At 39.8% G+C, this 14,632-nt stretch overlaps 1 protein-coding gene across 3 annotated transcripts in view; it reads left to right on the top strand.

Moving 5' to 3' along the window:
• The window catches only part of igsf11 (immunoglobulin superfamily member 11), an 82,943-nt gene extending 69,128 nt beyond the window's left edge, over nucleotides 1-13,815 (top strand). For all 3 annotated transcript variants that reach the window (XM_086036729.1, XM_086036728.1, XM_086036730.1), the window contains 5 exons: nucleotides 6,190-6,397; nucleotides 6,974-7,129; nucleotides 8,823-8,945; nucleotides 9,731-9,878; nucleotides 10,728-13,815. In XM_086036729.1, the coding sequence (XP_085892855.1) occupies nucleotides 6,190-6,397; nucleotides 6,974-7,129; nucleotides 8,823-8,945; nucleotides 9,731-9,878; nucleotides 10,728-11,283 (1,191 nt within the window). In that variant the 3' untranslated portion in view covers nucleotides 11,284-13,815. The remainder of the gene's footprint in view (nucleotides 1-6,189; nucleotides 6,398-6,973; nucleotides 7,130-8,822; nucleotides 8,946-9,730; nucleotides 9,879-10,727) is intronic.
• Nucleotides 13,816-14,632: the final 817 nt, after the last annotated feature.

Genomic DNA, 14,632 nt, shown 5'->3' with positions numbered 1-14,632 from the left:
TTTACTGCTCTTGGCTAGCTTTGTGTGCTAGTTGCTAACTAATCATAGATGGGATAGGTGCCATATGGATATCATGTGTTATTAAACAAATGAGTGTGTGTGTGTGTGCATATTAGTGGTTGATTCCATAGACTGTAATGTGTGAATTGTATCTATGTTGGAATGTTAATTAACTCTTCTCATTCATTATTAACGTTAAGAGTGTTGAAAGGATATTTTTAGCAGCATTTTAAATACAGAAAAGTATCATTTTACAGTTTGACGTGAACCGCTCTTCTGGTTATATTGAGGTCATTTATAATCTGTGGTGCAAAAATGACGTTAATCTGTAATAGAGAACATCTGTCAACGTATTTCAGATGATCAGATTTTGATCCTCATCCGAACCTTCCAATCCATCAGAGGATGAATCTATGGCATACGCATAGTAAAACCGTGGCAATTGAATTTGCCCTCTTGGGATCAATAGAGAATTGTTTTAGGCCAGGTACACATGAAGACAATTGGGCTGTTTTTGTACCGATTTTCCCCATTCCGAACCAAGGACATCGAACACACGATTATTTTATGTTTTTTTAAGATTGTCCCATAACATTATCCTCTGAGGTGTTTTAAGAGTGAATTCGTCCCTTATAATAAGGTCCGAAACTGGTCTGGCCTGACAATTTTGAATATTAAACGTGTATAATATTTGCAACTGAAACGCTGCTTGTGTGTGGGGTAAGCCGACTACTCCCAAGTCATGACTTCTTGAACTGTGACGTAAACGGAATGTAGGCAAAGAAGCGCCCTGCCCTGACTGACGAGCTATAATAAATAAAATAAATAAAAATAAAACAAAATATGCCTTACCTGATGTCGCTTTTTGTCGAAAAATGGGTTCTCCAGATGTCAAGAAAAATTTCCCTAGCGATGTGTTTTTGACCAGAGGTGGACATTTGACTAAAATTTGCCGGTCAGTCATTCGTCATCAGACCGGGTACCCGTCCTTCATCCGTCAATCTGTCTATTTTTCAAGCCGAACCAAACTGTAATCGTCTGTTGGTCTTTCCTTCATGTTATTTTAACCACGTTTCCGTCAGTAAACATCAAAGGTCCGCCAGGTCTTCAATCTGGAAAAAAAAAGGGGCAACAAATGAAAAATCCATCCATCCGTCAAGTTTTACTTACCTTAACCAGAATCCCGTGTCACATTTTTGCCAAACGTACAATCCTGGTGGATTAAAATGCTTCCTAGTCCTTGAAAACCGAAATAAAGTAGAATTTACAATAAATGAATGTTTTTTTTTCTTCAAATTGGACTTCTTTTTCTGCCTTTTAGCGGTTGGCAAATAACTTTTGGTGCCTTACCACTACCTTCTGAAATGGACTGTGGGCCTGAGAAATACAGTTTCACAACCTCCTAACCCCACTCTTTCCAAAAATAAAAATATAAATGTAAAACTTGACTCACAAGAACTTCTCTGTATAACTGCCTCTGTAGTCAAAGCTAATGGTACTTTATTACTTCTTAGATAAGCGGTTTCCTTAATGGATGGTCAGCCTGACTAACACATGATTCTCTCTCTGGTGCATACCGCCATGTGCTGTACATATACAGTCAATGCAGTCTGGGTCACGTTTCCGTCTCTCATCAGCAAAACGGGCGTCTGTCAGTGATAGACTGTGAGGTCCGTTCAGACTTAACCAGGTTAGTGATGATTACACAGATGGACAAAAATACACTTCCGTCTGTGCTTAGTCCGTCTGTTTTTAAGTTTCCTGTCTATCTTCTAGCATCAGCAAAACAAGCATCCGTCACAGACGGATAGACGAACCGCTCCGTCGGTCAGACAGAATGCCCGCCACTTTTTTTGACGACATCGCAATCAACAACACTCCCACCCTGTGTCTTCTTTCCAAACGCTTGGGTAACATCGGCGCATCTGAGCTTCGTTTCTCATTCATTCTGTAGAGATCACATGTGATCATGCGGGATTTCTGCAGCAGAGGACTTTGTTTTGAGATCCATGGTGGAAGAGAGTCTTCATGTGTGTGTGGTACTCTGCGTTGAGATTATCAGCATAAACCACACACAATATGACCCAATCTGTAAAATGCCCTATTTTTTGTTTTTACGTCTGGTGTTTCACAAACAAAAAGAAACTTTTAAGATTTGAAAAATCCTTATTTGTGTACCAGGCCTCATTACAGTCCACTTTGGGCTCGTGCTGAATAGTGGTTGGACAAACCACAATCAAAAGACTCCAACAGAAGAAATCGTTGCTATTTGTTTGTCTGCGAGTAAGCACTTTATTTCACTGGACACCCATCACACTCCATTCCTCCATCCTAACTATTTTGATGCAATTTCTATTTGAATTTTCTCTTTTTGTTATCAAGTCAACTAGGTTATTATTTGTGTCTGCATTCGTTTCTCTTAGATGCCGTGGACTGTATTGATTTTTGCAAGTGTAGGACTTGAAAAGCCTCTAAGGCATCCTGGCCAGTATTGCAGTGAAAGTTGTGAACCCTTGTAAATGTCTGGATTCCTGCATTCAGCTTCCTTTGCCATAGATGACAGTTAAACCGTAGACCAGGGGTGCCCATTACGTCGATCGCGATCGATCACCAGCCTATCATCCGTCCTCACTAATGTATTGCTACGTTCACGCGAACTGCGTTGGGAGCGTTTCTGGCGGTGCGTTTCAATCGGAGTCAATGTAGTTCGCGCGGGCGGGTGCCGTTGCGTGCGGGGTGGCGCGAATAATGCATTTGAAGCGGTGGGACGCGGAGCGAAGCAGCCAGTCAGCATCAGGCATACTACGTCACACACACCACACAGCGTCCTGTTCACTCGGCAGCTGTTTTTTTTTTTTTAACAGTTCTTGAACTTTACCAAAACAGCAATATTGATAGCATTAGCATAGTGTGCAAAAAAAGTTGACTAGTTTTATATGCGCCGAATGGAGCGAACGAGCGGATTGTTGTTGGTGCAAATCTGCTTGAGGCTGGCTATCAGCAGCTACTGTCCGGACTATGCGTCCCTGGCTGATTCCGTTCAGTGCAAGTCATCAGAGTAAAGTAATTACAAAACTTTTTTTTTTGGTTAATTGTGCTATATAGGTTGATGCAGTCATGCAAGGTACACCAGCATATACGGTACAGATAAAAATAATTCTCAATATATTTATAAATAATGTGTTTTGCATTTTTAATAAGTGGTAGATCCTTTTGACTCGGTCATGTCATAAGTCGCTTTCAGGCTGAAAAAGTGTGGGCACCCCTGCCGTAGACCATGTTTTTAAGGCAATGATTAAACATTTATGACATGATTTGTCATATGAATAAAGGTGTTCTGTTGCATCCTACACAGATGATGTAGCCGCTGTGGTAATTTAGTATTTTCTGTAATATTTAATGGACTAAAAAAAAACAACAACTAAATAATCAGAGTTAAAAATACAATAATACAGTCCACTAGCAAATGTGCTAGTTGCTCATCTGGTTCATGGTGAAGGGGAAAATTGATAGTTGGTCAAATGCAGATGATGATCAAAGTAAATTAAGTTGACCATTTCAGGAAAAAAGTTATTAGTACTGGATCGTATAAATGACCACTGTATGCTGTGGAAACATATTTATTTGACAATAAAACAGAGGAGGAACACATGTCAAACCTGCAGTTTAAAGTGAGTGAGGGCTCATAATGTTGATGTCATGTCTCAGAGGATAGAAAGAGATAACAGTGACGGCTTATGGTTAGAAAATTGAAGGGAGGCTGTGGGGGTTTAGAGGTTTATTCAGGCTTTATTTAGGCAGTAGCAGTATCCCTTGTGTTCGCAGCCAAAAGGTCCTTTGGGTTGCTCAGAAGTAGGCTATGGTCAGCAGAAAATAACCAGTTACGGTCGTGATGCGTTTACAACACGTGCTATAGAACACTTCAGGTTAGAAATGATGGGGCTGAGGTTTACTGTTTGAAAGACCCTGAGCATGTCCAGACTTGGGCCAGCAGAGTGCTTTGCTCTGTCCATCATCTGAATGCCTGTGCTGACCTCTTTTCCGTCCGCGCACAGTGGCCAAGCCAAGCAGGTCACGCGGGAGGATGAGGTGTTTTAGACACATACAGTACATTGGATCAACAGACACACTAGTGTTCAACACACATGTGCTTATTGTCAGCATTTATAATGAGACATTCAATGAATTGTTGCCCACTGCTTACTTAAAAAATGGTAAATTGATGAATGAACATGCTAAAATGTGTCACTGGTTCTTTCATCTGCTCATTCAAGCACACACTAAAAAATAACACAAAAGAAACGAATGTTGAATTGATTGGATCATTTCCAGCGAACATCGAGATTATATTGTAAAGGCATCGGCGTATGAAACAGGATTGCATTGGTGTACAAACAAACAGCAAGAATACTTGGCTGATGCTAATGAATGCCAACCTGGGACAGTTAGTTTGAATTTTGCAGTCACACTAAGGCTGCTCGATTATGGGAAAAAATTGAAATCACGGTTATTTTTGTAAGAATTGAAATCACGATTATTCAAACGAGCCTTCATTTTCTGGTGCAAAACAAGAAAATGTTTAAACGTAAAAAAATATAAAGGCAAATACATTTCTTTGAAACACTATAATTACAGTTCCTTTTGGACTAAACAAAATTTATATAATTATTATAAAATAAAACGTGCACATGTATAAATTCAAGTATGATTTTCTTGTGTAAACAAACAGTTCGTTGGATATAAATGCAAATTAATAATCGTTTTTTTTACAAGTATGCCAATTTGTAATTGTGGAGTGTAATAATCGTAATTGAAATTGAATTCCGATTAATTGCGCAGGCCTAACTCAACACACTCTCACCCCAAGATGCATTGATACTGTATACCAATCCCACGAGTAAATGAATGCACACTGACATACCAAACCACACAGACAGACAGGAGGCGATGAAGTTGCAGGCTCTCATCACAGCTGAGGAGCTGCCTATTCATCTGCACGTAAGAGGACAAAGCGAGCGCGCTGCACTCAGGAAATTGCAGCCGTGCAATTTACAACCGTTAAGCAGCAGTGGAGGACAGTGGACAAACGCGCGCGCGCGCACACACACAGCTTTCATCAAAACTATCCCTGTCACGCTCACAGACGCACACACTGACGCTGGTTGTTTCCCTGGCTGGGTCTTTGAACAGTTCAATGAGGACTCTTTTCAGCCAAGTGAATGGCCCCTCTGATTCCCTTCTGTGTGTGTGTCGGTGTGCGCATGTGCGCAAACCATGTGTTTGTGTGTGTCCTCTTCATCTTTTGTGCAGGCCCAGCTGAGGGGTGAGAGCTGTTTTGCATGGGGCTCGGGCGCATAAAATAGCCTGTTCAAAGCTAGCTCCAAATCAGAGCAGGGGTTTTAAAGCTTGCCTTTTTTTTTTTTTTTTTTTTTTTTTTTTTAAATATGCTTCGATTTGGACCTGTGAGAATGTTAGTTCAATCTTTAACAGGATGCAAACAACAGCGATATTTCCATGCAACAGAATGCATTTGATGTTTTTGAAGGGAAATGTTTTCAATAATGCATTCCATTAAGTGGATGCTTTGATCTTAAGAGCCTCAAAGCTTCAATAAAGCATACTTTTAGTATGTTCTCTTTAGGCGCTGAACTAGAAGTGACCATTTATTCGAATGGGTCTGTCTGTTTTCTTGATTTTTTTTTTTTTCTCAAGAGATTTCATTTTGTGTTGTTGTTTTTAACTACACTGAAAAAAAGGTGTGCTGAATTTACTCAATTTTATTTCATCAAGTGGTTGCACAAAATAAAATCATAATCGATAGGAAGGAGAAACATTTTAATTAGCCAATATTTTTTGAAAAAATAAAGGAGTGAGGCTTAAATTAATAATTTTTTTCAAAATAATAATTTTGTTTCAGATTTTATTTATTAAAATTCCTCTATAAAATGTTGCGTGATGCAACATTCGAGGCATATGTTTGTTGACTTTCCGAACTACTACTCAACAAACTAAATGTCACTCTACAAAAGAGAGATACAAAATCAAACAATCGGATTTTTAGTTTTCTATTTTTTCAATGTATTTTTTTCCCTGAAAAACTGCCAGTTTACTAAACTCAGGCTCTGCCACCAATGTCAATAATTTCATTTCTGTCGACACCCTTCTCCCTTCTGTGATGTGCCAATCCAGGTGATAATCTACCAGGGCGGCCAGGTGTTCAGCCTCGCTAACCACCTTAATGGCCGTGTGGGGTTTGTGTCCACCATGCCAAGTACAAGTGCCTCCATCTTCATCAACAACACTCAGCTGTCAGACACCGGAACCTACCAGTGTCTGGTCAACAACCTCCCGGACAGAGGGGGGCGAAATATTGGTGTCATTGGGCTCACTGTGCTAGGTAGGTATCTTATTGTTGTTAGACATTGCAGACATGATAGTCAAATATCCTGTTAAAAACTACCCACCACTCACAAAAAGGTCTGCGATATTTGGCTTTCAGGTCAAATTTGATGATGAACCTAAAATGTACCAATGTCCATTTCTTCAATACTTCAGTATTGTTAGCGCAATTTGCTGTTCTCTAACAGGAGCTGAAAGGCAAATTTCACAACAAGCGTTTGTTGATCCATGATCAACCAATATCCTGGCTGGATTTGAATTGATATTTAAACAGTCCCCTTCATCATACGCAGTAAATTTCATAGAGTACATTTGATTCTAAAAAGACTATACTTAGTCAAATATCCCAACTATTTTGTGAGAAGTAGGTAGTTTTTCATATTGTCTTCAATTCACAAATCCTAATGTGAAGTATATGCACCTGCTGAATAAAGTACCTCACTTTTGACTTACCTGCTTTAAAAGATCATTTATTTCCAGTCTATGTAAATGCAAACTTGTTTAAAAAGAAAATGAAAAGATTTGCAGTGTAAAAGTGGTTGACCTCTCACCACCCACTCTTCTCATCTGTCAGTGCCCCCCTCGGTGCCAGCATGTCGAATCCAGGGAACGCTGGATGTAGGCAGTGACATCATGCTGTTTTGCAGCTCAGATGAAGGTATTCCAACACCGTCCTACTCGTGGGAGAAGCTAGACGCACTGCCCAAGCTGCCGCACAACGCCATGCAAGGTATTAGAAACAAGCTGGCCATCGGGGTTCCCTTTTGCCCCACCTTTGCTGGTAAATGTAACACACACCTTAGGGAGCGCAGACTCTGCCTACCATTATCACTACCATACCTGGAGATTTCCATCCCGTGATCCTTCTGAGGGCTGATGTCTGCGATCCAACTGAGAATGAGAAATGTGTTGCGTGTGTGTGATCAAGAATTTGTGGTGTTAAATGCTATTTTTCACCCGTTTCTCTCATGCTGACTACCAATTGCTGACGTTTTCGCACTTCGTCCAAGAAGCACTCGCATGTGCTAAACTGGATGTTGTCACTTGCTGGTATTCAGCCTAAGAGAGCTTTTTAGTGGCCTCTCCTCTCTTATCCGGTATGACCTTTACCTAGCAGACAGTCTTCATCACCTGTTGCACTGTGTGCACACTACCGGTCAAATAAAAAGGCTCATATACAAAGCGGGCTCCCAATTTCAACAGAAGCAATGGCAATTGAAATTTGCATGTTCATGACTGTCAATGGGACTCTGTTCATGTCAGTAAAATATCCCGGGCAGTTGTTGGAGCCTTTTCATGAAACAAGTAGTGCTTTTGCACAGTGCGTGTCACCTCTTAACTCATTCATTTCATTCTGTGAAACAAACTTAATCTGCAACGATTGTTCAATATGAAGAGTATACTCAGTGGCTAAAACATTAAGTACACATGCGCAAGGATCCAGTACAAAGATAATAATGATTTTGATCCATACTGTCATGGAGCTATTTAAAGTCAACCCAAACATATTTTTTTTCCAGAAAATGTTTGTTAAAATACAGCATTCTGATTAATATTGCATTTTTGGAATATAAGTAAAGCAATAAAATGCACCTGCTTTTAGCCACCTCAGGAGGCGGCCATTTTGTCACTTCTGTCGACTGAAGATGACATCAAAGTTGCTCAGGGCTCAGATAATGACCAATCACAGCTTACCTGTTTTCTGAAGCTGAGCTATGATTGGTCGTTATCTGAGCCCTGAGCATGTCATCTTCAGTCGACAGGAGTGACAAAATGGCCGCCCCCTGAGATCGTTAAAAATGAGTGGATTTCTCATATTCCACAAACGCAAAATATTAACCAGAATACCTTGTTTCAACTAGTGAGCCTGCATAGAACATAATCTGGAAAAAAAAGTTTAGGTTGACTTTCCCTTTTAAGTACTGTCTGTGTTTAATATTCTGAAGATGTGTGTGTGTGTGTGTGTGTGTGATATTTGAGTGCTCTTTTTTTAGCCATTAAAAGTACATAACCAGAGAAAATGATTCAATACAACCCACACACAAATAACCAGTTGTGAACATGGCCCACTGATAAATCAAGATATCAATGATGATCAATCAAAACTGAGCGTTATCTTTCTTAAGGCAGAATATTTGTACAGAGACTCATTGCATTGTACAAGTGCAACAACACTTCCAAATGGTGCAGATAGCGCTTGTCGTACACGCTCTACTAAAGCTATCTGGAGCCCCCTGCTGGGTAATGGTAAAAGTAGTTCAAATCAATCTGCGTAACATAATAGAACTTAAAAATGCAATTGAACTCACTGTGAAGCAACACCGTTCACATAGTTCAACCAAACATGTAATGTCAAGTCTGTAATAGGCAGAATGCTGCATGTCCTGGCTTTGATCACAATATAAGGTGTGTGTGTCCCACAGACCAGATGCAGGGCACTGTAACACTGAGAAACATCAGCACCAGTACCTCAGGACTCTACCAGTGCACCTCCAGCAATGCCATTGGCAAGAGCACATGCCTGCTCAATCTTCAGGTTGTTGCGCGTAAGTTCTCCAAACACACGCCTCTATAGCTAGCTGCTGCATAGCTGTTTTTCTGTTTGCTTGTATTTATACACATTTCACACATGAGATGAAAGACTGAAGTAAAGTTCAAAAGCCCTCTCCGTGACATTTGTCAAACTGGTATGAGACCCAAGCAAAGCATTGCAAGCATCAAACCTCGTTGATGTCAAAACTTGGCATGTTTGACACAATCAGACCGAAATGAAAATGGGGTGGGTAAGTGTAAAGAAGTGACATGGCATGACAGCGAGCTGATGTAATGTGTGTTCCTCTTTTTTTCCCCCCCTCTTCTTTCACTGAAGAATGACAAGCAGCGGTGCAGGGTTAGGTAGTCTAAAATTGTTCTCAAGTAAAATTGCTGTTAGGTTAGAATGATTTGACTCAAGTAAAAATAAAAACGCAGTTCTCCAAATCAGGGGCGGAGCTACATGGTGCCCAGGGTTGATTTGCTTTTCTCCCTGCTCATTTTGAATACACACAACATTTTCTACAGGGAGGAAGGGAAAACTCTTGTATGTTTCTCAAGTTACAAGTGAAGTTCTTGTAGGCTGAAATGCAGACGCAGATCAGTTATAGTCCATTCATTTTCTGCCTCACTCAACTCGCGGTGAGCTGGGACCTTTCTGTAAGGCGGTGCAGTTCGAACGTCGGGTCTTCGCTCAGAGTTCTCTCTTTACATGTCTTTTTTTTGTCTGTTCTTTTATCGCTTATAATGTACAGTATCAGTATAATTGTTTTTTTTTATTTCCCCCATCATTCTTTAGCCCAGCCCCAGAGTGTGGGTCTGATAGCAGGGACCATTGCTACTGGAGTGCTGGCACTCATCATCTGCTGCCTGTTGGTGGTGGTCACCCTCTACTACTGGAAGAATAAGAACAAATACGAGGAGGAGGAGATACCCAATGAGATCAGGTTGATCACTTTTTATTTTTTAAGTCAACCCAAAATCTTCTTTACAATAACATGCTAGTCTAGTCTAACCCCGGCATTCTGATATTGTGTTTGTGGAATATGAGTTACTGTAAATAGGAAAATCCACCTGTTTCAGGGGCGGCCATTTTGTCACTTGCCGTCGACTGAAAATGTCATCACAGTTGCTCATGGCTTAGGTTCTATGTAATATGTTCTATTCAGTCCCACTAGTCTAAACAGGGCATTCGGGATTGATATTGTGTTTGTGGGATATGAGTTAAGCAGCAAAATCAACCCGTTTTTAGCCATCTCAGGGGGCGGCCATTTATCACTTGCTGTCAACTGAAAATGTCATCACAGTTGTTTATGGCGTAGGTTCTATGTAATATGTTCTATTCAGCCCCACTGGTCTAAACAGGGCATTCTGATTGATATTGTGTTTGTGGAATATGAGTTGCCCTGAGATTGGCTGGCAACCAATTCAGGGTGTCCGCCGCCTACTGCCCGAAGACAGCTGGGATAGGCTCCAGCACGCCCCGCGACCCTTGTGAGGATAAGCGGTATAGATAATGGATGGATGGATGGATGGAATATAAGTTAAGCAGCAAAATCCACCTGTTTTTAGCCATCTCAGGGGCCGGACATTTTGTCACTTTCTGTCAATTGAAAATGACATCACAGTTGTTTTGGGTTGACTGCTTTATAAATCTTTATAATACATGAAGAAGAACTTGCAAGGACAATGCTCTGAAAACGTTGAAGGGGAACGCACATTTTTAGCTATTAGAGATATCTGTTTGTAAAATATATATCGCAGATCACTGACCTCTCACTCGCTCATCTCCACAGGGAAGACGACCTCCCTCCAAAGAGGTCCTCATCAGTGAAAGCGTTCCACGCCGACGCCTCCTCTTCGGAGAACGACACCCTGACTTCCACCAACACCTACAACAGTCGCTACTGGCACAACCCCAAACCCAACTATGACACCAACTCATACACGCGTTACAACGGAGACACGCGGCAGACCTTCGCCACCGCCGTCCATGGCACACATGGACACAGACAGTCACAGAACCCGGGACACGGGCACGGCTCAGCGGTCGCGGCACCAGGCTCCGCCCCGCTGTCTCGCCACACTCAGCCCACAACTACAACAACTTCCTCATTTGCCAATGGCAGCCACACACTCCCGCCACCCAAGACCCTGGTGGTCACCACAAACTCGGCCCCATCACCCCCCACCATGGTGCGCAGCAATGGCTCCGTGAGCCTCAAGCCAGTGGTGACGCCCACGCACGGGCAGCATACGCACTCGTACGCCGTGAGCCAGGCCACGCTGGAGCGGATGGGAGCGGTGCCCGTCATGGTGCCCGCCCAGAGCAGAGCGGGCTCGCTGGTCTGAAAACCACTTTTGATTAACTCTTTGAAAACAGGACTTACTCAGTTTTTTTTTGTTTTTTTTGTTTTTTTTTAAATCCAATGATGAAAACCAAACTGAATATGGGCTGAAACAGCCTGCTGCCCTTTATTTTACTATTACAACTGTGTCTTTCTCTACTCTGTGTGCTGAAGTTTTTTTTTCTTTATTATTCATAAAACAAAGTAGGATTTCGCAGTGCAGAGTTCATACAATGCCAATTTATTTATTTAAATGATCCTACATTTTTATTTGGAAGTAGAAGACTGGAATTTAATCATCCCATTATTGGAGGTATTTTTTTTTTCTTGTTGGGTAGTTTTATAGCTGTTGGTTTGTTGATCTGTTTTCCCCAAAACAAGTGATGGGAAAATGAAGCTTCATGAAGCACTCGTGATATGCTTTTACTCCTCTAGATGGGGCTCTTGGTTTAAAGATAAAGGCTAGTGCAATGGAAATGTTTTAAATGTCCACTGCATCTTTAAATCTTGGTTTAAAGATAAAGGCTAGTGCAATGGAAATGTATTAAATTGCCACTGCATCCTTAACCCAAGAGCGCCATCTAGAGGGGTCAAGAATAATCACAAGTGCTTCATGAAGCCTCATTTGTCCATCACTACATGGTTGGACAGGAGTGAACGCAAATTCCGTCGTAAACGCATATGGTCTGTGTTTTAGGAATTTTTTTGGGCCATGTTTTATGTTTTAACAAATTCAAAAATTGTGATTCCGGTGATGATAATGAAGATTATGCTTTGAAAATGTGAATGTTCCATTGTCTGTTGGAAGCCACTTTCAGGCAAACGTATATACGAATGATACAATGGTTGCAATGGCCTTAGAAGAGAAGAAGAGAATGACAGGCTTTATAGGTGCAATACCTTGCATAATACAGTAGACTTATTTTAATGAAAATGTTTGAAATGTGTTTATGCACTTTTTTCAGAGCAATTTAGACAGCCCTCTTGTTAAGAACTGTCTTTTGATGACACGCTTTACCCATGCAACTCTTCACATGATGGACAGAGTAACATGATGTCACTGTTCAAAGTATGCATCTCCAATTTTTTGTCTTTAGTGTTTTGATTAAAAATATATATTTTCTTGGTATTTTTGAGAAAAGTGGAGATGCATGCTTTAATTGTACACTAATGTATAAGAATTGATAACTTGTTACTTTTCAAAGTATGACAGTTCAGAGCCTACCTTTTTTTTTTTTTTTTCTAACTTCACTGTTGTCCAAATCTGGTTTGTCACCTCTGTGCTGCTTTTAGGAAACCATCTTTTATTTGATTTACACTTTATAAAGGAAAAAATATATATATTTGAAGATGATTCCCCCCCACCCTCCTAAAAAGAAAAGCACCTACTGTTTTTACTGTACATATTGTAACTACGGTACAACTATAGGTTAGAATCAAAGAAGTCATTTCAATTTGACTCGTGTGTCTTAACATTTTGTGGCGTCGGAGGCACAGAAAGAAAAATAATGCTGATTCACTGAAGGGATATTGTTGCTCTTTTTATTTGTAACTTTATTTTACTCACGAATATTGACAATTTTTTCACAAGGCAGGTAAATCCAGTCTGTTTATGCTGTATATGGTAGGAATATATAATGCGTTTATATTTTAACCAAATTTTCAGCAGATGAGCTCAGCTTTGTCATTTCTTGTGTTAACTTAAATCAACATACTAAAAGTCTTTGCGCAAAACTTGATGCCGCGATTAATTGAAAGAGTTCACGCTTTTATTTGTATTGCAGTTTCATGGATATTTTAATATTTGCAATTGAAAAAAGCAAGCTCATATTGTCTTGGAAACTATCGCATTGCATTGAGCCACTGTCACCTTCTTCTTGTGTCATCGTGTAAGAGTTATTTACACTGGGTTGCAACTGGATCTGACATTTATAATTCTGTTTGTATCTAATGTATGTAAATCCATTCAGTCATAGCTGTACATGTGCCATTCTTCACTCAAACGAAAGGAAAACAAGATGGAAAAGTTAAATTGGGTAAGTTGATGAAAAGACATGTTTATTAGCTTGTCTAATATTGTTTATACCCATTGTGGACAAAAGTATTAAGACAAAGTTGGACTCATTGCACACATTACTTCTCTTTAAACTCGCTCATGCTACTCAAACACATCAACACTAAAAGGTCCAAAAATGACAAATGCACACCTGTCAGTGGTTCCAAATGAAGTTTTGAAAGATTTTCTCAGCATCTCAGCCAATGTTCCCCACCGCGGTTGGTAACACTGAGACGTCCTCTAAGGGTTCTGTTGTTGTTATTCAAGGGAGAATGGCCACCTTGAAGATCGAAATGGGGAAATGGCGAATAATCTACGGGCGTCCTGCGTCCATGACAGAGCGTCTATAACGAGAGAGTAAATAATGACCAAACCTATTTGTAAATATGTAAAAATCAATTTGTTCTTACTGTTGGTTTAAAATGTCAAATAGGAAACATAACACTGGAACTTGTAGAGAATAAAATATTGTTGATACAATATTTAGCCCTTGTGTGTTTTTCAGTTAGTTTGTATTTCTGTCTCCCTTAACAATGCTTGTATGAAATGAGACATGTAGACTTTAGTGGACCGTGCTGCCATGGGAAAGAAAAGCACTTATTCTTTATGTAGTAAGAGTCACTATGGCATGAATCTGCCCCCCAGAAACGTCTATAGCCTTTTAGCTAACATTGGCAAACCAACCCAAATACAAAGCTCTATGGATTTTTTTTCACTTTTTTTTTTTTTTTTTTTACTAATTTAGCCTTAGTGGAGATTTATGATGAACTTCGTAACATTCTAGTTATATATGCTCATGATAATTTGCTAAAACAAAAATATCTTTCAGTGGCCTAAACACTTTTGTAAAGTGCTGGATATAGAAGTAAAATGTTAGTCGTGTTTAAAAATGTTAAATATTCTGTGTTGAATTGTTCAAGTGTTTTAAAATATCTTCAAAATTTTTGTTCAAAAATATTCTATTTAGTATCCTTATAGTTTTCAGAATTAACACAAATCAAAAGAAATTGAAGTTGTTTATCTGTCATCTATTATTCCACTATGTTTTACTTAAATTGAAGTTTTTGAATTGGCATCGTTTCAGTATTGCTATAGAGGTACTATATGCATGTAAAATATCATAGTCTCATTTTTTATATAATCACAACACCAATGTACACAGTAAATGAAAGGATAAAAAAAAGTTGTTCCACTACAGACTGATCCAACATTTCCTAGAGGTGTAACCATATCCAAATTACGATATGATATCAAAATATGAACCTCACGATATGATAATTATCACAATATTGTGGGG

Source organism: Filicampus tigris, chromosome 7 (assembly GCF_054856515.1).
Source record: "Filicampus tigris isolate MCC_2025a chromosome 7, RoL_Ftig_1.0, whole genome shotgun sequence".
Lineage (NCBI taxonomy): Eukaryota > Metazoa > Chordata > Actinopteri > Syngnathiformes > Syngnathidae > Filicampus > Filicampus tigris.
This window is presented reverse-complemented; position numbering and strand designations above follow the sequence as displayed.